Raw genomic sequence first — 27,505 nt, forward strand, 5'->3', positions numbered from 1 at the left:
TGGTAAAATATAAAATAATAGGAATGGGTTAATTTAAGATGTAAGAGTTAGTTAGTAAGAAGCCTGAGCCATTGACCAAGCTATATTGTCATTAATATAGTTTCTGTGTGATTATTCGGGTCTGAGTGGCCAGGAAATGAAAAGAGCAGTCTCTGCCTACACCATCCCACTCTGGGCCAGACAGATTTATCTCTTCTCAATAAAGAATCAGCAAGTGGATAAACTGTTTGCTTTTATGGGATATTTTAATGCCATATTTTTCCTTTCTTTTTAAGTTGTGGATTTGTTGTTGCTCTTATCTGTTTTCCTTTATTTTTGGCTTGGTTTATTTGAGATAGTCTTGCTCTGTAGTCAAGCTGGATTTGAATCTCCCTTAGGTTAGCCTGAAACTCATAGTAATCCTCCTGCCTCAGCCTCACACACAGCGGAATTACAGATATGAGTCTTTATTTTTCATTAACTTGAAAAAAATAGAACATAAAATCCCAGTAGCTCTGCCTGTAGTCTCAGCTTCTCATACGGCTGAAGCAGGAGGATTGTTTGGATCCTGGAGTTCTTGGAAGGACTTTGGCCTGTGCAGCAAAGGGACCCACAAACCAGGTGGCGACACAGCCTTGCAGGCATGTGAGCCTTGGAGTTTTCAACTACTTCACAGCTGTTGTCTACGTTCACCTTTTGGAAGACTTTTATGCATCAAGCGGTCGGTGTGGCTGACAGTCATTTTCTGGAAGCACAGAGGAAGAGGCCCCACCCGCTAAGGCCTCAAGATCTGTGCAGAGTGGGACATGGTAGAATGTGTAGTAAACCCTGCAGGTGTCTCAGAAAAATTTAACTACCAGCTGTCAATTAAACATTAAAATTTCAAGGACAGGTGTGACAGCACGTGCCTTTAAAACCAGGACAGGGGAGGCAGAGGCAGGCAGGGCTCTGTGAGTTCAAGGCCAGGCTGGTCTACAGAGTTCCAGGGCAGCCAGGGCTGTCCTGTTTGAGACCCTGTTTCAAAACAAACAATCAAACAAACACAAATCATTTAACTCTGGAGCCCTGAAGCGTACTCTGGGTAAGGTCAGAGGCAGCTCCAGCAAGACCTTCAAAAACAAAATCATGCTTCTGCCTCATTCTCCCTCATTCTCCCTCATTCCCCAGCCAAACATTGACACAGAGTGCACAGCTATAGTCAGGCCTTCCTCCAGGGAAGCCAGGGAGGGCGACCTGTCTGCTCTCCCCACTGACTTAAGATGTCTGTCACAGAGGTAGGAGCTTCACACGTGGTGCAGAATGGAAAATCTTTTGTTCCAAAGTCCTACCAGGGTGGAGGAGAGATGGGGAGCATAAACCTTTCAGGAGGGGAAGAGGAAAACAAAAGGTGATGGCACCTGTCTGTCATCAGCACTCCAGAGGAGGCAGGAGGACCGGATATTTTCAAGGTCATTCTCAGATGCATAGTGAATTTGAGACCAGCCTGGGCTACACGAGGCCCTATCTCAAGAGGAAGTGAGAGGTTGGGAGAGGAAGGAAGAAGAAGTAATGGAAGGAAAGAAGAAAGAAAGGAAGGAGGAAGAGAAGGAAAGAGGGGAAGAAGGAAAAAAGAAAGGGAGGAAGGGGAGGGAAGGAGGAAGGGAGGGAGGGAGGAAGAGGAAGGGAGGGAGGGAAGGAGGGAAGAAAGTAGGGAGGGAGGGAGGGAGGGAGGGAGGGAGGGAGGGAGGGAGGAAGGGCTCTCTTACATCATAACAGACATTCTCACCACAAGCTTGTACGATGGTTCAAATGTTAAGTAATTAGTTCAAGTCCCTGAGTCCTGTCTCTTGTGAACCCTCTCCCTTCATGACTAACCCCTGGCGAATCCACTCTCTTAGCAGCGTTTACTTCTTGCTATAGTTAGCCTCAATAACATGCAGCTGTCCAGGACTGGTTCCCACCCCTCAGACCTTCCAGGACGTCACAGCAATGGTCACAGTAAGGCCGGACTCACCTGGAATCCAGGAAGATGAGCTTCAGGTCAAGGCTGGCCCTGAACATGAACATGTTGCTGTGCAGCTTGATCTCGGTGATGGCACTGGGCGGCAGCGACTGGCCCACGGCCACCAGCCCCACGATCTGGTAGCAGGAGTCGTACAGGGACATGTCCAGCATGTACTGCCTGATCTTCAAGTAGCCGCTGCAGTGGATGACCTGGGAAGAGGGCACGGACTCAGTGGGCACCGCTGCTCTTGGTTCAGGCTTGTGTGTGTGTGTGTGTGTGTGTGTGTGTGTGTGTGTCTGTGTGTGTGTGTGTGTCTGTGTCTGTGTGTCTGTGTGTGTGTCTGTGTGTCTGTGTGTGTGTCTGTGTGTGTATGTGTGTGTGTGTCTGTGTGTGTGTCTGTGTGTGTATGTGTGTGTGTGTGTCTGTGTGTGTGTATGTGTGTGTGTGTGTCTGTGTGTGTGTATGTGTGTGTGTGTGTCTGTGTGTGTGTGTCTGAAGTGCTAGAACATTCTTCAGGCCATTTTCTGCAAAGTTGTTTTGTCAACACGCTGACAGAAGCCTGATTCGCTGCTCTGGGGAAAGGATCTACGGCTCTGCCTTAAGAAACAATGTCCTAAAGAGACAAGTGTTTTCTGTCCAGTCAGGTGCGCAGGAGGAATGCCCCAGATCCATGCTCACTAACACATGAGGGCCTTGGATTGTAAACTCACAGCCAAGTTTGACTCCGGAACACAGCAAAGACATGCTAGGGAACTAGGTGCCCTCCTATGAATGCTTGTCTGTAATGAAAATGTTTTCCAACTTCCACTGGATTGGACCTGGTATTTCTATCACCCAACATGCTCTCAATACTCCAAGAGATTAAAAATTCTCTCAGCAAAATCTGTATTCTGGTGCAGGAGAATTATCTGTATTCTGTCAATCATGTTTTAAATAAACGCTGATTGGCCAGGCAAGAAGTATAGGCGGGAAAACCAGACAGGAAGTAGAGGTGATGCAATGAGAACAGGAGAATTCTGGGAAGGAGGAAGCTGATTCCTCCCCCTCTGCGCAGACCACCGAGAAGCAAGATGTAACTTGCCCAGCTGTGAAAGGTACTGAGCCGTGTGGCTAACATAGATAAAAATAATGGGCTAACATAAGTTATAAGAGCTAATAAGTAGACTGAGCTAATGGGCCAATCAGTTTTATACCTTATGGAGATCTTTGTGTGATTTTCTTTAGGGTTTGCTGGCTGTGGGGTACCAGGCAGGACAGAAACCCCAACAAGCAGGCCCCTCCATGTTACAGTATTCATTTAAATTGTATTGGCCAGTGCCAGGAATCCAAACTCTGGTCTTTCTGCCTGCATGGCAAGGGCCTTACCAACTGAGCCATCTTCTTAGGCCAATGGATGGGACTTTAAATTTGTTGTAATTATAATTTTAAGAAGCAACAAGCCACCAGGCAGTGGTGGCACACACCTTCAAGACCAGCACTCAGGAGACAGAGGCAGGTAGATCTCTGTGAGTTCAAGGCCAGCCTGGTCTACAGAGCAAGTTCCAGGACAGCCAGAGCTACACAGAGAAACCCTATCGTGAAAAAAAAACTGCAAGACTTAAATAAACAAATAAAAATAATTAATAAGCCAGAGTATCTACTCCACTCTTGAAGAGAAGCCCTCTCAATAGTTAGAGAACCAAAGACCACACTGGAGAGGGGCTGTATAGTTCCTGGGGCAAATAAGGTACCTTATTACCTGGAGGCACCTGAACCATCTTACATCCACAGTTAAGTAAGTGTGTTTGTCATTTAAACATATGAAATCCTATAAAGATCACGAAAGCTACAATGGTCATCTGAGTCCTTAGCTCTGTTTCTGTCTCTCTATCTCTATCCCCACACCCCACCCTTCCAGGTCTCAGGTCGCCTAAGCTAGCTCAGACCCACAACATACTGGAATATGACCTTGAACTTGCTCTGCCTCCACCCCAAAGTGCTGTGGTTTCAGATATTCACTACCACACCCAATTTATGCAGTGCTGGGGATCGAACCCAGGGCTTCCTGCATGCTAGGCAAACACTCTACCAACTGGGCTACATCCACAGCCCACACAGCTGCTCTTTTCAAAAGCTCCTTCTACAGGACTCACAGATTTACAGAGCTGGAGGAAGTCTTACAACCATTCTAGTCTCTTCTCCCACTTTCCTGATGGGTCAGTTGAGGACAAGACAGACACGTTAGTTAGGGATTTCTGTGAGACAGCTGACAAGTGGCAGACACTAGGAAAGCCCAGGACCTCCTGGAGAATGCATAAGATGTGGGCGAACTCGGTGGTTGTGTTTGCCCGGTGGGTGTGAGGCCCTAGGTTTAATCCCAGCCAAAAGAAACTGCATATAATAAAAGTGAAAAGTGGGGTTAATGCCAGGGTCAAAGGAAGAGGTCACTGGCGGGAAGACGCTGGGCCGAGAGGGGCGCGAAGAGCGTGAAGAGGGGTGTTCCACACAGAGAAGCGAAAGGCACAAGAGCCTCATAGCACCCAAGCCCACCTGCCTCCTTTTCCAAGGGGCAAGTGAGAAGGGGGTAGCAGCTCAGCAGCCTCCAGCTCCAGAGTAGCAATGGTACAAAGCCCCCACTCCCCCTACAGGAGACCCAGGGGAAGGCAAGAGACTCTGTGAAGGGTCTGCAGGGATCCCTGACAGGTTGTCTAGAACCCACCCCCTTACCCAGAAATGATTGTCTCTAACACCGAGGGATTGCCAGCTAGTCACGTAGTCCTAGATTCTGGAATTAACCTCAGCAAGTGGCGTTATCTGGTGGAGAAGGTCAACCAGGGGGAAACACGGGCTGGGCTTGGAGGTCTCGGCTGTGCCGCTCAGCTGGGCACCCTAATGTTTCTCCATTTACCTCCCATTCTTGAAGATGCACCAAGGCCAGTGTTGTTCCCTTCAGAAGGCCAAGATGACCAATTGGATGTGGTACCACAGAGACAGCACAGCCTGGCTTGTGGGCAGGCCTCGACGGTTATTGTGAAACACCACCCTGGGTACCGGATTTAGTTTGGACATTCCAGTAGTAAGAGTAACGTCCCCGTAAAGCACCTGCTCGCTGCTGCCTGGAATCCCGCCCTGGGATGAGGATCCACGTTCAACAGGCACAAGGGGCAGCTGGTCTAGAGGAGCTCACCCGTGGCAAGCAAAGTGGAACTCGTGGATTATGCTAAGCCACTGCAATCCTGGTCTTATAGGATGAAATCCAACCGGCCTGGAGCATCCGTGTAAAGTGTGAGATCTTTGGGCTCATAATCCGCCCTGAGTCTTGCTCAGTACTTCTGTCCTGATAGAGGGGACATGGCGGATTCCCTCATCCTCTCTCCTGCCTCAAGTGTGAAGCAGAACATAAGATGCACAGGGAAGACCCTGGCAGCTGTTTCACTCCCACCAGGAGCCCCGTATACCTTGTATCCACTGCACGTCAGGCCTGCGTTTCTTTTCGCCAGGACGCATTTCATTCGAAGAAAGAAAGACCTCTCTATCTCGTACTCTGAAAGCAGAGGCACCGTTAGACAGGCAGGCGTCCTGCCTGCTTCCCCAGCAACCAGACACAGCAGCCAGGGACCTCCCCACCCACAGCCAGACCCTGACCCAGAGAGCTTGGCCAACAACCTGAATCTAAGTGGGGAGGGCAATAGCTCTTGCTTATCCTGATACGGTTGCCAAAACTTTGAAGAAAAGCAGCCTGAACCATCACCATGGCGACAACCTCAGAAATCTCTAAGATGCCTGACGGAGTGGCATCTTCCCTCTTGTCACAGAGGAACTGGGTGCTACGGTGGCTGCCTGAGCTGTTGGATACCCAGAAGTGTCTAACTTCCTTCAAAGCAGCAGGTACTGAAAACCAGTCACAACTCAGCCCCGTCCCTGACAGAGGGACCCAGACACATGCACCTCTTGTCAATTACATGGTGGGCTCTGAGACGCCATAGCCAGGTAAGATGGACCGCCCTTCCCCAAGTCTTTACCAGGGCTCCCCCATCATGGCTCAACCTTTACTGCTGAGCCATTTCCTGGCCTTTTCCTTCCTTCCTTTTCCAGCCCCCACACAGGAAAATTTTGACCATGCTGGGAACTGTAGCCCCAGGTACACAGGAGACCCAGTCGGCATGCCTCACGAGGCTGCGTGTTGGGAGAGCTGGAAGGCCAGGGCCTCTGGGAAAAGCTGAGTATCTTCCTAGCACTCATCACGGCTGTAATTTAAGGAGGCGTGTGTGTGATGCCCAGGGCTTCTGACCCAATCTGTGCCATGGCACACAGCCTGAAGTCCCTGCTTAGAATGCTTCCAGTGCATAAAATAAATTACAAAAGAAACCAGCTACGTAGGGCAAAGGATTACCCAGAATATTTAAACCCGGCAATATGAGTATAACTATCTGCCTATCTGCTGCGTTAAATTAAGAGTCAGTCATGGGCCTCATCACTCAGTGAGTTTCCAAGTATCTCCGCATAAATATTTTGACATTTGTGTAATGTCTGTGGTAACAAAGCCAAGGCTCAGATGACCCCAGTGTAGCTGAAAGCCTCCAATCACGCGCAAACAAAATGCTAAACGGCATCTAAATTACACTCATGTAATTTCCCCCTGATATCTCACATTCTCCAATCCCTGATTCTGTCCTCAGAAACGGCAGGCCAAACTTAGACTCCTGATAGGCAGCACTGGGATTTTAAACCAGGAGCACGGGAGGGGACAGGCTGTGACCCAATGCCGAACAGCTTATGGCACACAGTAGGGTCTACATGATGTCAGTGAAGCAGAGGCAAGCCGAGGACAAAGTGCAGTAGTGCTCAGTCAGCGTACACAAAGCCATGGGCTTGATCCACGGTGAGCAAGCAGCTCCCGAGTGTAAGTATAGCTACACACATCGGGTGGGTGCCACTGTTAGCCTGACCCAAACCCAGCCCACTGGGAAGAAACCCGCTGATTGGAGAGAGAGCATGACCTTGCTTCACTCTGCGGGATGGAGGACAAACCTTGGAGCAGATGGTGGTGCAGCGGCGGATGGGCCGTGAGCACTGCTGTCATCTCATCGTGGTCCGAAGGATGGATGTACTCATAAATACTGTTGCCCGTGAGCTCCACCTGCAGAGGGAGGGGAGGATCAGACGCATCACTGGTCTCTCCAGGGTGGGTGCGAGGGGCGAGTGGACACACTAGGTGTGCCACAGGTTCACATCGTGCCAGGGGCAGGACTTGGGTCTCTCCTTACAGCTCACGCCTTGGCCAAATGCGGAGGTGAAAACATGCTCCGGTTTGCAGGGCTCTGAACTGTCCCTCCACCCCCACCCCGGGGAAAGGCCAAGAGCACAGGCTTGAGCTGCCAGGGAGTCTGAGCAGAAGAGGTGCGCGGGGGGGGGGGAGGAGGGGAGGATGAACTGAAAGGTGGAGGTGGTACCATGGAGAGAAGCCTGGGCAGTGTCCTCCAGACAGAGAGCATCTCCAAACAGACACAAGCCAGGGCTCTGTCTGTCACCCTCACTTACATGCTGTGTGAGAGGAATGACCAGCTGGAGACCAGCTGCCTTGGGCCTTCTGCACCCCCCTGGAGAGCCACATCCACTCAGAGGCTGACCAGCTGGGAACCATGGAGGAGGATCCCCTGCCACTCAGACAAAGGCCCCTTCTGTGTCAGCACTGAAGCATGCCCCAGGCACCGCCAGAGCTCCCAGGTATTGCCAGGAATGTGTCTCTGACCCTCCTGGTCCAAGCTGACTGCTTATCCCTGTGGGTGACCAGGGTGTGGCTGTGTCCCTTGGCATGACCTGTGACCTGAGGGGGCAGGGCTGAGGCAACAGGATACTGCAGTTACTTCCTAAGGTTCCTATCTCAACATTCGGGCATCACCAACTCCCAGACACACCCACAGGGAACTCCACAGCAGGCCTTGAGGCCACACACGGGCATAACAGGGCTGTGGAGCAGACTTTTGCGCCGTGATAATGGGTCTTATATTTAGAGCTATAATCAAAAGCGTTGAGGGAGACCAGCAATCACATTAAGTATTGCCCAGTATTACTAGGTGAGGGTGGGGGCAGGAGCAGTGGTATTAATTCCAACAGAGGCAGTGGACGTCAAAGTTCAGCCAGTGGAGGAGAAACTCACATGGAAAATGCCCTAGGTGGCAGATCCTTAGTTGGATCTGAAGACTTCTCAGCTCTGCCCAGGCAGAGGGCAGATCAAGACGACAGAGAGAGGTTGTATCGCTGGAGCTGTCCCCGACCTCAAACACTCTAAGTGGGTGATACTGTGGGTACACCCAGAGATCCTTGCTATAGGTCACAGGATCATCTGTCCAGGGGTGACCCTGACTGTGCCACCCCAGGAAACAGCTTAGTGACATGCTGGGACCCACAGCTTCACATTAGCGTCCAGCCCCAGTGCTTGGCCACGAAACCATGAAGAGGTGACTGCTACCCCATCCATCCTAGCCAGCGCTTCCAGTTCCTTTGCTTTTGACATAAATTACAATCCTAGGTCTTGTCCCCCCAGATTGCGTCCACCTTTCTATTTCCTTCAAATACTATGCAAATAGCAATGGGGAATCCAAGCGCAGGACTTCACCCTGCCACCCACCCATTTAACCCTCCCGCTCCAAACTGGAGACTTTGCAACCCACCCCAATGCAGATCGGCCTATGTGAAAATATACCGCATGACTTCAACAACATCTTCAAATTACATCGACTATTGGTTACTTGTTTATTTGTGTGTGTGTGTGTGTGTGTGTGTGTGTGTGTGTGTTGGGGAGGAATGCACACATGGGGAGGCCAGAGGACAACATTTTGGATTTAGTTCTCTCCTTGCACAAAGTGGGTTCTGGGGCTTGAACTCACCTGAAGATTAAGTTTTAGGGCTTTTGTTTGGTTGGTTGGTTTGGTTTGGTTCTGTTTGGTTTTTCGAGGCAGGGTTTCTCTGTAGCTTTGGAGCCTGTCCTGGAACTAGCTCTTGTAGACCAGGCTGGCCTCGAACTCACAGAGATTGCCCTGCTTCCCGCCTCCTGAGGGCTGGGATTAAAGGCGTGCGTCACCACCGCCTGACTGAAGATTAAGCTTTATGGTGACAAACACCTTCACCACTGAGCCGTCTCCCTGGCCAGAAGATTTCACTAAAAAATAAAAATGAGTCTTTTTTCTTGCACAAAATTCTTGTTAATCCCTAAAAGACTTGAACAGACCAGCCAGCTGGAAGCCTGCTGTTTGAGGCGGAACATTACCTTTCTCTGAAGGCGGAATTCACTGCAAAGGCAGTTGACGGGCTGGCTCCGTCTGATTGTCCTTCCTTCCCTCCACCAACCTCCCTGTCTACTCTCACCCTACCCCACCATGGAATTTCAAGGATTATTTTAAAAAACAAAATAAACCAGAGACGAGGATGGATTTTATATTGTCCAATTATTTCTCTCTTACTCGCTGTTTTAGAAGGAAGTGAGCATTCAAACTTGGTTGAAGTTCTGTTTGGAAAAACAATAACATGCTCAAGTGATGTCTCTCTGCAGACAACACCTTCCCTGCCGGTGCGATTTCAGAACAGTCCTGCCTTTTAATAAAACGGTGTCCTCTGCTTTCAAAGCTCCTGTTCTCATGAAAGGGGTTGAGTTCAAAGCAAGCCAAGATTTGTGGATGAAGGACTTGGTCTTTTGAGCTCTGGGGTTCATTATAACACAAATAGAGCCAGGCAGAGGTGGCGCATGCCTCTAATCCCTGCACTCAGGAAGCAGAGGCAGATGGATCTCAGTGAGTTCGAGGTCAGCCTGGTCTACAAAGCAAGTTCCAGGACAGTTAGGACAGTTACACAGAGAAACTATGTCTTGAAAAAGCAAAAAAAAAAAAAAAAAAAAAAAAAAAAAAAAAAAAGGAAAAGAAAAAAATAAATAATTAAAAAATATGAATGGGAAAACTCTAAGGCCATCCAGGAAGCCCCATTGCCTTCAAACAACGGAAATGTCTTCATGGAAAAAATATGGAGTCATATATAACAGTGCTGACCTTAACTCAAAATTACGGTTGATGTAGCGTTTCCTGTATTTATATATGTACTTGTGTTTTTGAATACTGAAAAAAAGTGGCTCTTTCACCCCAGCCCCCCCAATATACATATATAAATATGTAGATATGTGTTTGTCTCGATGAAACTTCCCAGGTCTCATATCTCAGCTTCACTGAAACAGAACATCAACGCGATGTTTTAGCATCGATAAAACCCTGCCGACTGCAAACGCCATGGCGTTCCTGCTAGAGCTTTTTACTGCTTTGCTGAATGACTTCTTCCTGCTCAGAAAGTTGATATGATAAGTTCACACCAAGGGACAGATTCTGTGTGGAGAGGCAGAGTCACTGGGCCCCTGGGAGGTGTGCACGGCTCTGCTGGCCGTTTTGCTGAGTGTAGCAGATGAAGCATTTTAAACTGAAATGGTTTGAGCTTCAGGGTTCAGCTATGTAAACAAACATGATGCTGCCCTTTATCCCCACAGTAAAGGGGATCTGTCTGTATCCCTCAACGCCATAGCTGCTAATTTTATTGGCCACTGTCTGGCATACTTCTCAAATATTGCATTCTGCTTTATGTGTACCATAAACAGCTATTTCACGTATGTGCACATGTCTTTGAAAATGAGTGTTAGTTACCTAGACATTGTGTAACATAAGTTAGTTATATTTAAACCATATGGGTATTTCAAATGTATACACAGCTATTTTCCCATCATCAAACATAAGTAAAATGATTATATTAACAATTGAAGGAAGAAGAGAGGGAGGGAAGAAAGGAGGGAGGGAGTCCTTTAATAAACATCCACAGATAAAGATGCCCCCCCAAATCCATCCCGTTGCCTTAGGCATGTCCATGTGTTTTATGTATGAGCACAGACACGGAGTAGACTTTGGGCCCAAAGGGTCTCTATTTCCACACTGTGCTGGGCTGAGGACATGGCTCACATGTGATTGTTTCTGTCCTTTAAAAAACAGAATTTGGCAGCCGTGGTCACATTTGTTTGCTAATAGAAAGTCAAAATAAAGGAATAAATTCTCCCCTAAGAAATAGATTTCTTTTTTGTTTTGTTTTTGTTTTTTTGATTTGTTTGTTTGTTTTTTGAGGCAGGCTTTTTCTGTAACTTTGGGGCCTGTCCTGGAACTTGCTCTGTAGACCAGGCTGGCCTCGAACTCACAGAGATCCACCTGCTTCTGCCTCCCAAGTGCTGGAATTAAAGGTGTGCGCCACCACTGCCTGGCTTAGAAATAGATTTCTTGTTCCACCATTTATTTTTAGAATGTAATAATGGGCTTTAAACAGAGATGGGCTTCCTATGCACGAAGGGCTATTTTTACCTCCACTTGGATGATGTCACTGTAAGTTCTGTGAACACAGAAGGGATGGCAACATGCACGTAGGAGCTGTGAATGACCCCAGCTGTCCTTCATCAGAGACATTACCAGGATCCCTAAGCTTGCTCACTAAAGTCTAACTGATGCGACTTTATTTTATTTTGCTGTTCTGGGGACCGAACCCAGGGCCTCATGCCTCATGCTCACCACTGAGCTACATCCCAACCCCAACACTTGTATCTCTGATGATCTTATTTAAGAAGCATCTTTACATAAACTTAAATAACGTGAATGTTTGTCATATTGGCTTCACATCTGGGTAATTGTAGAAATAATATTGCAACAGGGTTTCTCTGTGTAGTCCTGGCTGTCCTAGAATTCAGGCTGGCCTCAAATTCAGAGATCCTCCTGCCTCTGCCTCACGATCGCTGGGATTAAAGGTGTGTGCCACCACCACTCAGCATGCAAAACATGTTTTTAAACATGTAGTTGGCGCAGTATCCCATTCAATACTTCTGTTCACTATTTAAGTAAAGAAGGCAGAAAAAAACTGCAGCTCTGATCTGCCTAGCTTCCCCTCTGTGGTGCTAATCATGAGCGGGAGACGCATTTAGGGGCAGATTTGCTGTTGCTTATTTAAATGACTCAGCACAGATAGCCCCAGACACCAACAAGGGTCTCATGGCAGCAGCCTTACTGTGTGTTGGAACTGCTGACTGGGTCTCACAGCCTCACTTTGGAACCAGGAAGAAACCAGTAGTTCTGCAACTCACTCAAGGGTTTTGTGGTCCCTCCCTCTAAGCTGATTTGGCTTCACGCTGTTTAAACTGCCCTTTTTTCTGGGGATACATCATCAAAAGGCACCCTCCTCCAACCTTCTTGCAACATAGTAGCATGAAGCTCTCTCCCTTTTCAAAAGCAGTGCTACTAAGTTTTGTTTCTGAGCCTGATCAAAAGGAAACATGAGCCACAACTCATGTGGTCGCCCAGTTTTCCTCTGTGGAGAATCAGGAGCAGGACGCAAGTGTGTCTGTCACCTGGCCCATGCTGAGGCCATGCTTAATTAGAGTATTCATAGTCAATCCATCCCATTTCCCACATGGAAGGAGAAAAATGACCAGTAGAAGCCGGCTGGTAGAGCCAGCCACCTACTGGAAGAAGGGGATACCTCAGGACCTAGGCTGTGCCAGCATGTTCCAGATACCAGGCCAGTCCTAACAGGTGTCCGGGAAAGGATTCTGCACCTGGGTTCAAATGAAGCTGTCAATCAAACACAAGTTATTTATTCAATCTGTGCCTTGAGAGAAGGTCAATGGCATTATTTTAATATTTAAATTATTAAAATCACGTTCCCGGACCTTGAGTGCCTGTCCAATGAAAACTATATAACTGATCCTCTTTTTTTGTTTTGACTTTGAGGGAGCTCAGATCTAAGTTTAACATTCAATATTAGTGACTTTGTTATTTTAAAAGATTGCTGAGCAGTCAGCCTAAACAGGCATGAAAAGTTTTGTCGTATTTATGACATTGTAGGACTAATGGCGATTTTACAAATTACAAATAAAAGTGAAAAATAATCCAATCAAGATTCTTTGACCACAGATCAAGTCAGGAGAATAAACTAGTCTAGGTACAACTAAAAGGCCCTGGCTAGTTCTGCATGCAATAATGATCTAGAAACTCATAGAAAAATAACCACAAGCCTCCCTCCCTCTCTCCCTTCCTTCTTTCCTGTTTTGGGGACTGAACCTGGGAGCTCGGTGCAGTCCGTGCTCTACCGCCGAGCTCTGTTTCCAGCACTACAGACAGTAAATTTCATGTTGTCAACAGTATTTCCAGACTTACAAGTATGCCAATCCTGAGTCACAAGTTACAAGACTTGAGCCTTAATGTGCTGTATTCAGAAGAGCTGGTCTCACTTTTTAAAGAAGGGGGGAGGAAGAAAAGGAGAAGAAGAAGCAGTGGAGGGGAGGAGGTGAAGGAAAGGAGGGGGAGACAGAGGGAGGAAGGAGGAGAGAGGAGGGGGCCTTTGGAGGAAAAGAAGCCTCCACCCAACCATGATGTGCAGCTCACTGACTTTGTTTGAACAACACAGAGGCGCAGACCCAGGGATGCAGGGATGCAGGGATGCAGGGATGCAGGGATGCAGGGAGCAGGGGATGCACAGGAGGAAGTTACACACCAGGCACGAAATGCTTTAAAATGCGTTGATGATGGAAAAACAAACGGGACTGCACCATTAGTGGTTTCCAAATTTGGTGATTTTTTTCCTTTCAATGAAAGTGGTTCATTTTTGCCTAACTACAGGGAGAAGTTCAGAGTCTCCATGTTTCTTCTCCTATTCTTCATATTATCCCTAATTCTTGTGTCCTCCACCATCGGTTGGTTACGCTGACAGAGAGAAACATTTAGTTCCTGCTCTATAAAAACAGGGACTTGCCTTGCTGGGCAGTGGTGGTGCATGCCTTTAATCCCAGCACTTGGGAGGCAGAGGCAGGCGATTCTCTGTGAGTTCAAGGCCAGTCTGGTCTACAAAGGGAGTTCCAGGACACCTGGGACTATTACACAGAGAAACCCTATCTCGAAAAACCAAAACCAAAAAAACCTGACCTCCCAGTGTGTGTCTAATATTCCTGTTTATGGCCATAGACAAATGCTCCTCTCAGCCTCGATGGGGGGGGGGGGGGAGTGGGTGGACCTTCTCTTTGCACCTGAGAGGTGGCCACTTCACAGAAACGTGACTGCTCAAGCGAATGAGTAACATTGACCTCTCAGCCCTAAACAGGATGTCTGTACCACCGCCTCTTAGGCTCAGGAGCATTGCAGAAGTGGGGAATCCACAGGCTGGAGTTCGAGCATGGGTGAGGGAGGGGCTTGGAGGCCCCGCCCCTGACCGCTGAACTACTGATTATTGATCACTGAGAGAAGGGGAGTCATTGCCTGTCTCCTCACTGATGACTCCACCAGGCTCCAGAGAATAACTTGAAGCTAGCAGTCACACCGAAGGCTCCAGTCAAGCTCAGTGGGTCACAGAACAAAACAAAAAAGACAGGAGTGGAAGAAAGGCGTTGGTTCTGAAGTGAGGGAGACAGAAGTGGGTGGAGGGAGAGAGTTGTCGGACGCATTATATACACACATGAAACTGGTCAAAGAACACTTTTTTAAAATGTGACCTGTCACTATGAGCCATGAATGGAGTGAACAGGAGTGACCTTTCAACCTCTCCCATCTAGCAAACTCTCCAGCCGACCAGCAAACTGAGCCTACCTCCTTCCTCTAAGGAAAGGTACTCTGGGAAAGTTCTAAAGAAACCAGGACCTCACACAGTACTGGTGAGCTGACTGTGACTTTCGATCAGAAGCCCTATAAAATGCTCTACTGAAACAACCACTGACCTGGAAAAAAACTCGGGAAAAATGACCCTGAGTTCCACAGGAACAACCCCAGGGTCGGCTCCTTCCCTTCCGTCCCTCCAGTGCACATGTCACACAAAACCCAGTTAAAGAGGTTTCCTTTTGATCCACAGCCATGCCTAATATCACACGCAGACTGTGAGCAAGCCTAGAAGGGTCTCCCCGGGAATAGGGAGATGCTCTTTTTGGTGCCATCTCACATTGCTAAATGACAGGTCAGGAAATCTGGCGAAATCTCAGAACAGGGCTGACCACAGTTGAGACAGACTGACATTAACTCAAAACAAAAAGAAAGTAGGCACATAAATGTCCTGAGAGGATCCCCCGTGTAATGTCCGGGGGCGGGGGGGTTACAATTATGGACTATGCTCAGACATAAAAGCAGACCTTAAACAGAGTCATTCCAGGTTGGGGAAACTGGCACAACTTAACATTTACTGTTTCAATGGACCCAGAGAATCGGCAGTACCTACCTGAGACAAGCCTAAATGGACAGAAGCGGTCTCAGATATATACATGATTTTGCCATCAGAGGCCACCACAAAAACAAAGCCATCCAGAGTCTGTAAAGAGAAAGTGTCAGCGTAAGAGAATGTAGTTAGACAACAGCAGCCAGAAGACACTGGGCTGGAGGAGAAAGGCTGAGGGGTGTAGCTTTATGAGGGACGGTGTTTGCTAAGCACGCATGGGCTCCCGGGGGCAACACTATACATGGACATATTTGTTATAAGATGAACTAAAAGCCCAGGGCTGTAAGGACTGCAGGTAATGCTGCTTGCCTTCTACTTCCCAAGGTAGGCTCTCAATGGCTCTCAAAGCACTTTTAAAGCAATCTTACGTCCACATTACAGAAGGACGCAAATTGTCTGAGATGTCATAACCCGCTCAGTTGGAACACCGTGGCTTTATTGTTTGGCTTATTTTAGCTCTTAGAATGGATCCGGCGTTCTATGACTCTTAGGGGAGCATCTACCGCTCTACAGACGACTTAATGTGGGAACTGGCAGTTGCTTGCACCACTAGGACCAGCGCTTTATTTGCCACAGTTTTCTAGTTACCCCTAAGTACCATTTGAATAATAAATTCCTACCATTGCCGTTCGCCAGAAAATAAAACAATATGTCCGATTATTCTACCAGACCGTGTCTACAGAATCAAGCATTTAGACTTTGAAAGAGATCAAATGACCTTTGCCAAAGTCAGGGAGGAAAAAGGTATCAATTTCTGAAAAAATGAAAATGGCTCCAATGAAATTCTGATTTCTGTCTGAGTCGGCTAACCCTCCAGAAAAAACGTGAGACTGTGAAAAGTGATTCCGACAACAAAAGAAAGCAGCACCAAGCAGAACAAAAACACACTTCTTGAAAAGAAGAAACTTTTTTGTATTTACTCATTCATATTTTAAGATCAGGAATCCCCAAAAAAAGGGGGCAATAAAGTTAGCTTTTTAAAAAAAAACAATATAACTCACAGTGCTCACCCATAAAAATATCCCAAATTAATTTCTGGCTACAAATTCTATTTTTACAGCATGTAATTGAAAGCAGAGTACTGCTGAGTTCTTCAAAAACAGTCCTCCAAAGGGGTTGGGGTGGTGGAAAGGGTGCTGTGGAAATAAAACGAAGGTATCTTTGCATCCTGCTATATCACATAGTTTGCTACCAAAATTCTTTGCCATTGAACCTGCTCTTGCCTTCAGGTAAAGTCACTTAAAAAAAAATCGGTCCCGTTTTAACTCAGCAATGTAGCATTTTCCTAACGGAATCGGTGACAATTCAGTTATGAAAACCAAAAATCAGTTTCTAACGTTCTGATCTGGATGCTGGACTCCAAATTCATTTAAGAAATACCAAATGGATCTCTCACTGCATCTAAGGAAATGAACGGAAGTTTTTAAAGTTACGATTAAAAATTGAAAGTTGCCAGCAGTAGCTTACCAAAAAAAGAAAAAAAAATCCTGTTCTCAGAGGGAAGAGTGGAGCGTCACTCCACAGGAATTACCCACGGAAGACTTTCATAGGAACGCTCACTTTACCCACTGGGTTTCTTCTAGGTACCTAGGTCTTAGTTGTTCCTGACGTGAATGTCACAGTATGAAGGGTTTAGAATATGCAAACAGCCGGTTCCCGGCTGCAAGTGAGCTCCCAGCTTTCGCGAGGGCACAGACACGAGGCCCACCCGACTCTGCCACCACAGCAATGGCTGTGAAAGTTCCAGGTTCCAAATACCGCTCCCCTCCCCATTCTCTCTTACCCGAGGGTGCGCGGGTTTTAGGTTTGGAGCAAAGGTTTTCAAGAAGCTGGGAGTTTGTGTTGTTCGCTTATCTCTGTCTCTCTGACCACTAGGGCCTTCCGTGACATTTTTAAAGAAAACACAAAATAGAAGAAGGAAATGCAAAATAGCCAACAGTGGGCATTTTTCGGTGGCAGAGACAAATGACAGGAGTGGGGGAAATGAATCGCGTCCTTGATGGGATTCTGAGAACCGCATTTGAGATGCGAGGGAGGTGGCGCTGTCCTCAGCTACCCCCTTTCCACAGCTGATGTGGAAGCGGCCGCTGCGGGCGCCAGGGCTACCCAGCCCCAACCGCAAGGCCGGGGCCTGCCTAAAGCCGAGGTAGCCATGTAGGGCTCTGAGGAATCTAGTGCCTGACCCCAAAACAAGAAAGAATTCCGAGACAGATGACTCCGGAGGACGCCCCATATCTGGGTTATTGATGGGGGCCACAGAACTGGACCAGTTGTATTTGCGACCTCGTGACTATCTCTTAGAACTTCCCTGTCCTCAAGTTTCCGCTCAGAATAAAATGGAGAGGGCTGCGGGGGAGGGGTGCAGCGAAGTAAAAAAGGTTTTAAAAAAAGAATCTGGCATGGGGTTGGGGAACCAAAGAGAGTCAAAGATTCGCTTACTGCCTCTGTCTTCTCAACTTCTGCGGAGCAAGGGAGCTGGGCGCTCTGCGTGCGAGCGAGCTGCAGTCACTCCAGGGCCCGCTCAGGTCTGCCCCAGGGAGAAGCAGAAAGCCAAGGATCCAATCCGGCCCCAATCCTGCATTGCTGGTGGGGTGCAGGGTGTTCGTGGCGCTGGCCTGACTCTGCACTCTGGACCAGAGGCACTCCAGGTCCCCGCTGCCCCGCGTCTCTACGGCCTGGGGGCGCCGCGGGGAATCCCTCCCCACATCTGACACCACGCGAGTCCCGGTGGTTCTACCTGCAGCAAATGGGATCCCAGCTCTTTGGCCACGCTGTCCAGGGGCCCTGTTCTGCTCGGCTGTCCCCACGCGTCTCCTAGACCTGGGACAATGGAATAAAGCAGACATTTAACCGCAGCATCCATAAACGCCAGGGTTCCAGGTCAGACACGTGGAAACCCGCAGCCCACACGCCCCAACTCCGACCTCTACGGGCCACCCTGCTCCTGAGTCCTCGCTGACAACCCGCGTGTCAGGGTTTAAAAACCCAAAGCCTAGCAGCCAGACGTGATGGCGCGTGCCTTTAATCCTAGCACTACAGAGGGTCTCTGAGTTCGAGGCCAGGCTGGTCTAGGAATGATTTCGGACTAGCCTGAGCTGCACAAAGAAACCCCGTCTTTAAAAACAAACAAACAAAACAAAAACAAAACCACCGGGGGGGGGGGAGCGCAAACAAATAGAAACAAAAACCCCAAAGACAGAAGACAAACTTCCCGGGTCCCCCCTCCCCCACTTCGCTCCCGAAGCCCACCGGATGCACCGCCCAGGAGGGTCGCCCACGTGCTCATGGCTCTGAAATTGCCGTTTTACTTGAAATGCCACAAAGTAATCTAATCTGCTTTGAAACTGGCCATCCTCGGAGCCAAACGGGGGAGGTATCGATTTGACCAGTAAATACTCCCGCAGGACCTGCGGTCCGGCCCTCCTCCCACCCCTTCCCTGTGCAGGTCGTGTGGCCCTCTGTCTTCTGGGCGCCCACAGCCTCTCGGGAACTCAATCCTCTTCGATTCCAGAGTTCCAGGTACACTCGGGTGGCTTTTCGGGGCACTTGTCTGTTCTCGCACAATCAGGGGTCCCCCATCACCTCCACCTACCGGAATCCCTTAAGATCTGAGGTTTTCCATCATCTCCCTTCCACCCCAGAGTGCACCTGGGAAGAGAGAGCCCGGCCCTTCCCTGTCTCCCTCTTCCCACGCCCCTGCCCCAGCTGCTGAAACCCCGCAGAGGTTTTCCTCGGCAAGTGACCAGAGTCTCAGCGGGAGCTCGAGCCTCCACCCCACACACCCGTGTTGTTCACGCCTGTTTCTATGATGGGGTGAGCCAAGCCCAGTAGGCACATCCTCTGGGAAACTGCAGGCTAGACCAAATCTCTTCCTGCCTGTGTGCCTTCAGTGCGGAGATTGGGGTGGGGGAGGGGAAACACAGGTCGGGGGCCACTCGATAAGGTTGGACACTCTGAGCAGGCATCCTGATCTGCTTTAGCAAATCGCGGTGGCTGCAAACCCCCAGGTATGGTTCCCTAAGAGTCATCGCCGCTGACACGTGGCCTCTGAGCCTCCAACCTAGGAAATAGAAAACGTACCCGAAGTCCAGTACAGGATTCCTGTAAACCATTCAGAAACTAAAGAAAGGGGTAAGCTCTAGTTTCTGCTCCCATTTAGGTCTTCACAGAGAGAAGAGGCTAATTTGCCCTTATATCCCAGTGCCAAGCAAAGATCCCTGGTCCCTGAGCCTCCGCCTATGAGCAAGGATGGCTCTAAATCAGCTTCTCTCCACACACCCACACACCGAAACCCCTAACCCCAGCAAAGTTAGCTTCAGGCTAGGTACTTTGTTCTGTGGAGAGGAAAGCTGGGCATCAGGCCTTTAACCCCACTTGGACAGCCTTGGAAAGAACCGAGTGTAAAATCCCCGGAGGCTCGCTGAGAAGAACGAATTAGGATCTAGTAAATCTAATCGCTGATGAGTAGTAGTGATTGCCACCTCCTCTGCCTCTGGGTCCTTCCTGAGTTTGGGTGGCATTCCAACCATAAAACCATCCTTGACCCCTTGACCTCCCCCTGCCCCTCCCTGCCACCCTACAACGTTTCTGACTTCTCCCAGAGTGAATCTTCAGGGACCCTTCTCGTTTGGAAATGACCTCCCAACCAGCCGCCTTCATGGTCGGGCTTCCTCAGAAACCTGTGGAGGTCCTGTCTCCACAAGCAGCAAGGCCCTGGACACACAGGACTATTTCAGTATAGTTCAAATACCTGGATGTTTTTGTACATCACTATGATTTTCCTGTACCTTCTCAAAAATGTGTCTCCTTTGGATCTGGCAGAAGTGTCTGGGCTGCAGTGGGACAATTCCTCCACTCCCCCCGCCCCACACAACCACTTCATCCCATAGCAGAGGCTCTGCCAGCTCTTCCATTAGGAGCCGCTACAGGAGAGGTCTTCTCACTCAGCCCATAAAAGTATACTTTGGGCTGAACTTAGAGCCGGAATAAAGTAAGGTTTGTCATGAGGAGAGGAGGCTTGCTGCTGGAAAAAAGCTACATATGCTCCTGAAAACTGAAGTGCCAGGTGAATACCCTTATCTAGACCCAACCAAGGGTTTAGGTATTTATTTGAAGAGTGGGGGGCGGAGTTGAAGACTGGGATGGGCTGCCCCAGAATTCAGAGTTAGTGGTCATCACTCACATAAGACCCTAAACCTCTTTCTCCCCAGGAAGAGAGCTCAACCCAACCCCCGACCTGCAGTTTCCCAGACTTAATATTGGGACCCCCAACACTTATTAACCTCTGCAAGATGAGCTGAGAACCCCCGGATAGAAGACCAGGCCCCATAGTGAGACCTCAGAGAGAAATTGCTGAGACCACTTGAGAGGGAGCCAAGGCCACGTGCCTATTTTTAGTGATTTCTCCTCTGCTATCCTGGGTCCTTGGCCCTACGCTGCTTGCCCTTCAGTTTAAACGCCAGCAGACCACTGGCATCAAGAGGCTAAGTAGGATCCCTTCTCTCTTGGCCTCTTGGTCAACAAACAACTTATGAGCAACTATGAGGGTCTCAACCAGGCTCTTGGGGGTACCTCCAGACACGGACCACAGACCACAAACACTGGGCCACAAAACAAGAGATTTAGAGCAGGAAGAGAAATGAATTTCTCTCTGGGAGGCTGGCTGCCCACTTGCAACTCAGGGGCAAGGACAGATACAACTGTAGCAATAAGCAGGATTCTCCTGGTCAGGAAGGGGAGGCGCCTGGGCTGGGTGAGAACAGTGCGGTCCCACATCCATTCTCTCTCACCCCTCAACACTGAGTGTCTAAAAGTGGTGGCACAGAAACCCTTCACCGGGATCTTGTGAAAATATAATGGCTTTAATACTTCCCTCCTTCTGGGGGGCTGCCTGGCCCCCACCCTTGCAAAGAAAGAAGAGAGTAGTTAGGGAGCCTCCTCTCTGGCAGAGCTCTGGCCTATTTTCCCTCCCGCCATTGTTTAAGGCCCTATCTCCTCCTGATCTTCTGACTACCCCAGGAGCTCTAACCTCCACTGTCAATGGCTTGTCTCAGGACTAAGTTAGGGAGCACTGTCTTGAGCCCTGGTGTCTGCGGTGCAAGCCATCAGCACCCCATAGTCCCTCGTCCTCCTTCTAGGTCTTTCACCTCCCCTCCCCCAATTATCACTCTTAGAGAGTAGGGGAGAGGGCATGTTTCTGGGGAAGTCAGTAAAAATGGGTAGGGGTGAGGAGCCAACGCTTTTTCAAGGGCATGCAGGTCCCGGTTACAGGAGTCGCCTAAGCCCTGCTACCCCCCCACAGTATCCACAGGGATCTAAGCACCACCAGGAATCCTTGCCCTGCTTCGGGTTCAGCAGTCGCTAGGCAGTCACTAGGGCCGCAGCCTATGCAGGGTGTAAAAGCCAGACTTGAGATTTAGACCTCTGGCTTGCTTTTCCAGTTGGTGCCTCTAATACGTCTCCTTGATAGACAATGTGCCCCTAAATTGTCTCTAGGTCACTAGTGCCACTCCCTTAGAGTCCTTCTGCTCTCTCCAGGTCCCTGAAAAAGCCCCTCCTGGTACCCCCATTTCAGATCAGGCGGCCAAGGTGGACCATGCACCAGGTATAACTGTGAACAGTGGGTCTTTAAAACTGGGTGGCCATCTACAGGTTTGTGGGACAAGGAAGGGGATGGCTTTAAGGTTTGGGTATCCCATCACAGGCTAGAGTGTACAGTCTCTGACACCAATGCAAAGGCCCCTGAGATAGCCACCTCTAAGGCTGAATAAATAAATAGCCCTATTAAGTATAGGATACAGCCCCATGGGCCACTCCTGGGAGAATGTGACCTGGCAGAACCGAGCGCCCATGCCCATGGGTGAAATTCTCACCTGCAGCTTCTTACTCTGCAGCATGCCAGCATGCCAGTCCCCTCTCCAAAGTCAAGGACTGCACCAGGGACAGAGACCACACCAACCCCGTGAAGATAGAGAGAAGGTTGTAAAGACAAACAAAACAAAACTCAAAAATACAGTCCATGGTCTTAAAAACACAGTATATGTTTTTGGATTTTCATAGCAAAGGGCCTCCGGGGTCTATAATTCTATATTGGCGTAGGGCAAGAGTGTCCTCTCCAAAGTTTCAAAATCAAATTATTTTGACCCAAGGAAGCATGACCGGGTATTTTGTAGAGAGGTGAGGGGCTGTGTGCAACAACTGAATTTAAACCCCAAAGAATCTAGCCGCTGGCATATTTCGGGTCGTGAACACCGCCCCCCCTCCGTGTGTGTGTGTGTGTGTGTGTGTGTGTGTGTGTGTTCCTTTCTTGTTAGCACACTGGGATAAGGCGCCCATGCCTCTCCACCCTCCCCCCAACATGGAAACAGGAACAAGAGAGGAGATTCTGTCCTGAGCCTAGCCTTGGGCCAGTCTCTCCTGCCAGGAGTAGAGTGCTGGATCCAGAGGGAACACCCATCCCCGCTAACAGGAAGCCCGCTCTGGGCTCTCTTAGATGGTCTGGTGGAATCCACAGCAGTGGTGGCTCTGGGGCTGGCTGGTAGAAACTGGGCACCCTCTGCAGGGATTACCCCATATTTCAAAGCTACTCCAGAGGCTGGGCCAGATTGCCCAGCAGAGCACAGGCTGTGCCATTCCCAGTTACCCACTAAGATGTGTCCCATCTTCCCGAATTCTAGGCCTTCTGCTTTGCTGAGCTGCCCTCCCCTCCCTGCTTACCTCCCATATCAGTTTAGCATTGGAAAAAAATAGGTAGAAAGTAGGGGGTCTTTAGACATGGCATGCTGCCCTGCCTCCTTGCCATTCATGGGTTTGTGGGCAGCACAGTGATGAAGTGGGCTTCTGGATCTGTTGCAAGGCTCCCCTGTGTTTTCTTTCGCTTGCATCCACAACAATGCTGCAGGGACGCGGAGTTCTCAATGGGCCTGGCTTACGGAGACAGCAGAGACAACGTGGCAGAAGACCCGGACGCCTTCCGCAAAAATGGAAAGCATTGCTCAAACGATGGGACTTCTCCAGCTTGCTGCCTGACCCTTCCCGGTTTCTCTTTCCTGTGGTCTCCACTGCTGGACTACAGGGCCGCCAGTTACTAGCATTAGCTGGACCGCTGGCCTGTCCTTCGTTGGCCTCCCTTTCCCCAGCTAGGAAGGAGGTCCTCTGAGGCATTACACCAAACTTCATTTCTCAAGTTTGTCTTCTAGATTCTCCTTTACCCGATGAACACCCTTGCTCAGAGCAAAACTGTGTTCAGCCGATGGATTCTTGCTCAGAATCCTTTTTATGAGAGAACCTGGACTGCCCTGACCGACCAAGCCTCCTGAGAGCCGCAATCTAGACTTAGCAGATCAGGGTTCCCCCAAAGCAGGTTAAATGGATTACAGGGAGAACTGCCTTGGGAGAAGGGAGTACTTTAGTCTGTATAGCAGAGGTACTTCAAAAGACAAGCCCCCGCTTTTTGTGAGAGACCCCCAGCTTCCTAACTGCTGAGCCTGAGCCTGAGGAATTACCCAGATGGTGAGCGGGTGGGCAAGCTCCTTAGACCCCAGGCTGCCCCTTCTCTAACAGCATTTTCTGTGACAGTATTGCAGGAGAGGGGTGGTGGGGTTGGGGCATTTCCCTTTCCTCACCTTGGACCCACAATTTCAGAGCCAGTTCCAAAAATTTCTAGGGCCGAATGACTTCCGGCTGGCCCCTTCAGGGGGTGCCACCCTTTCAAAGTCACCTTCTAGGAGGCAGAGGTGGCCCCTCAACTGGGCATCATCCGAACAATGCACCAGCAACAGTTGCTCAGGGCAGCACCCACAGACCACCCACTCCTGCAGGGACCCAGGACCCAGCCAAGTGCCTTCTCACACCTCCCAGACAAAAGCTTGCTTAAAATGGCCTCGGTGGTACCGTCCACACAACACTGTCTGGGATTTGGTAGTCTATGCTGGCCAGCTCCCAAACAAGAATAACTTACAGTTAGTTAGTCCTGTTCGCCAAGGCCTTTTACTCTTTTGATGATTTCTTTCTAATTTTAAAAAACCCAGTAGGGCTGGTTGAGGCAGGAGGCCTGAGTCCCACACCTATTTTGTAGCATGCGGATATGAAGGCTGATCACAGAACACCAGATAACAGGGCTCTTCCCGAGAGGAAAGGAGACTAAGGAAAAGCTGCCGTTATAAAACTCAGTTCGATTTTTTTTTTCACCTTTTCACCGAAGCTTCAGGCAGCAGGGAAATCACCTCTACTTCTCGGGCCAAAAGGTTCATGATTGGCCGTAATGACTAGTATCCCAGACCAACAGCTTTCCCGCACGCTTAAAGGGAGAAATTCTGAGGAACGCTCCTTGGGCCCAGCTGAGTAGGTTTTTAGGACAGTCGGGTTCGGGAGCAAGAGCTCTCGAAGCCGGGCTGGGAGGAAGGGGACAGCCACCCTCCGGACACCCCTGCTCCCGGGTGCTCCGAGTTCGCCGGCACTTACTGCCCGGCTCCGCGGCTAGGACTGGAAGCTGCACCCGCGGACAAGACCGCCGAGCTCCACCACTGTAGTGGAGGAAAATTCAACCAAGACTCAGACAAAGGAAATAACAGCTTTGCGGGTGGCAGCCGCAAAGGCGGCTTACCGATTTCGGGTACAGCGCCCAGCGGTAAACAATACTAATGGAGAAGTCCTGTGGCCGAGGGACACCTGTCGCCACCGGGGCCACGGCCTTCCAAAGTCTGTCTTCCTTTCCCGGCACTGGCTCTCCAAGAGGCCTGCTCCGCACTGCCAGTCCCCGAGCCGGGAGGTCCTGGAGGCAACAGGCCTCAGAGCCAGTGCTTTCCGACAGCATCGAAATCCCTCAGCCGGGCCCCAGACCTGAGACCTGCTTCTCTGTGGTGTCTGATCCAGCCCACTGTCACCCTTGGGTGCCCGCTGTAGAGGGCCCATCTAGTAGGCCGCTATTTCCTACCAACCGGAGTCGACAAGAGAGAGAGCTCGGCCCAGTGACCATTGCTCACGGTAGTACTTCTAAATCCTAAAATGTTACACTCAGGCCCGCCCGCCGCTTTTGAAATAATTCCTTTTTCTTTCCGGCTGTGTCCTGGCTCATCCAATCTCTTGTCTTCTATTCATGTCACCGTTTCCCAGCGCAAAGGGAGGCGAGTCGGAAAGTGATCCCAAGAGGCTGGATCTGAAGGCCCCGCTGCTCACAAATGCTCCTCAGCGTTGGCCTGGGGTGCCTGCGCCTTGCTGTGCATCCAGCAGCTTGTGGAAGGCAGAGCAGCGAGGTCCCCTACCGCCAGCAGAAAAGGAAAGAAGAGATGGGACAAAACCGAAAACAAAACAAAGCAAACAAAAAAACAAACCCAAAGCAGAGGCGAGAAAGAAGTAAGGAAAAAAAGGAAAAGGAAATAAAATTATACTGGACAGAGAGAAAGAGAAAGGGAGAAAGACCAGGATGAACTGGTATTGGAAGGGAAGAAAGAACAGAAAGGGAAGAAGGTGAGAAGAGGGAGACCGGGAAAGGAAGGAAAAAGAACAACCCAAATGAACTAGCGTGCCGGTGCCAGCTTGGCAATCACCAACCCAGGGATAGCGCTTGGTTTTTTCCCCCCACTCTGCCCGTAACTAAGAAGTGATTGGATTGCCTGGCTGGGCGCAGCCACGGACCTCTACCTTAGTTCGGGCCCTGGTCGAAACTGCAAGCAGCGTCCTCTCGGAGACACGGCCACAGTAGCTACGGTGCGTGGACTTCTCCCGCGTGCCACGCCGCAGCCTCCTTTTTGCGCGCACCCGCCCCCTCCCCTGACGCCCACCTGCGGTCTCACCTTCCGGGAAGACTGCGCGCATCTTCAGGTAGCTGGTGGTGAGTCGGATGATGGATGCTTTGTCCAGCTGCGAGGTGATGGCCGACGGCAGCGGGAGCAACTTGGCCAGCTCATAAAATTCGCCATTTTCCTTCTCCCTCCTGGTTTTGGCTGCATTTTTGGACTTCTCCTTCATCGCGCCTCGGCTCTGGGCATATTAGCCCTCGCCGTGCTCCAGGCCCGCGGAGTTCGGCTCCGGCCGCCGCAGCCGGAATGGGGATGCCAGGGGTCAGGTGAGTCCGAGGGTGTAGGACTCCCGCAGGTGCGAGGGACCGGCGTGGAGGACGGAACGACTCCTGCACAGTCGCCGGCACTGAGTCTGTTGCAAACCAGCTGCGCAGCCCGGCTTGCTCGGCTGAGCCAGGGGGACGGACTGTCCCGTGTGGACCTGAGTCCTGCTTTCTGCCCGTTCTTTCTCCTCTTCTCCAGCCTTTGGGTCTCGACCTTCCTGGGGATGGACTGTGCGGTTGAGCTGTCGGCGATCCTGTTTAGTCCTTAAAGGAGGGCTTGCACCCGCTGCGGCGAAGGCCCTCGGAACTCAAAGGCATCATCGGCGGTGGCCGCAGCGGAGCCATGGGGCGGGAGCGGAGCCGAGCGAGGTGGCAGCGACCGGGGCCAAGCCTGAGCTTGCTGAGCTCTCCTGTTCTTCCCGGCGACTCCGGGTTTCTGGAGTCGGGGCGTCCGGAGCCCGCGATCTGTGACCAGACCGCAGCTGCTCCGCGGTCCACGTGCGACCGAGCTGCGTTTGTTTATGGTGGACCCGCCTTCGGGCGGAGCACTGGGCCGCGCTGTGCAGCCCGGGGGAGGAGGGCAGGGGGAGGGGCCGCAGCGGGGGTGGTGAGTCTCGCCTCCGACCCCGCTGCGGCCAGGGAGTCGCCTGCGCGCCACCGCGTCGCCGCCTCCAGGGACTGTCCCGTGAGAAACCCGCGCGCTCCCGTGCTGGGGGTAAGTCGGGGAGAGCGCACAGGGTGAGCTCTCGTGCCTACCCGCTCGGGAGGATGAGTGGCAGGACCTAGGCTCAAGGTTGGGAGGCCGGGTGCGGCGAAGGAGGAAGAAGGGAGGGGTGCAGGGGCTTCCACGGTGGCTCCAGGCCGGTCACCCGCGGGAGCGGCCCAGAAGAGGCGGCGCGAACAGCTGGCCAAGTGCCCCGCAGGGAGGACCAAACCTACAGCTGATCCCACACTCGCACCTTTCTTGGGTCACAGGCCTAAAGGGGGTCGCCCGAGGGGGAAAAAATCTCTCTCTCTCTCTCTCTCTCTCTCTCTCTCACACACACACACACACACACACACACACACACACACACACACACACACACACACCATTCATCCACAGGCACACATGCACCGAAGTGACCTTTCCGCCCTTTCTCTTCTAGAAACACCCGGGCTAAAGGAGACGGGCCTTCCCGAGAGGAGCTAGAGGCCATGGGCGCACAGGGAGGGCAAGAGGGCACATGGAAGAGCTGTGC

At 50.5% G+C, this 27,505-nt stretch overlaps 1 protein-coding gene across 1 annotated transcript in view; it reads right to left on the bottom strand.

The window, feature by feature from the left end:
* The window catches only part of Sim2 (SIM bHLH transcription factor 2), a 42,595-nt gene extending 15,655 nt beyond the window's left edge, over positions 1-26,940 (bottom strand). The window contains 6 exon segments of the mRNA XM_087898965.1: positions 1,973-2,172; positions 5,401-5,486; positions 6,974-7,082; positions 15,206-15,295; positions 17,940-18,022; positions 25,996-26,940. Of these exon segments, the coding sequence (XP_087755091.1) occupies positions 1,973-2,172; positions 5,401-5,486; positions 6,974-7,082; positions 15,206-15,295; positions 17,940-18,022; positions 25,996-26,170 (743 nt within the window). The 5' untranslated portion in view covers positions 26,171-26,940.
* Positions 26,941-27,505: the final 565 nt, after the last annotated feature.

This window comes from Myodes glareolus, chromosome 2 (genome assembly GCF_982192425.1).
Source record: "Myodes glareolus chromosome 2, mMyoGla1.1, whole genome shotgun sequence".
Taxonomy (NCBI): domain Eukaryota; kingdom Metazoa; phylum Chordata; class Mammalia; order Rodentia; family Cricetidae; genus Myodes; species Myodes glareolus.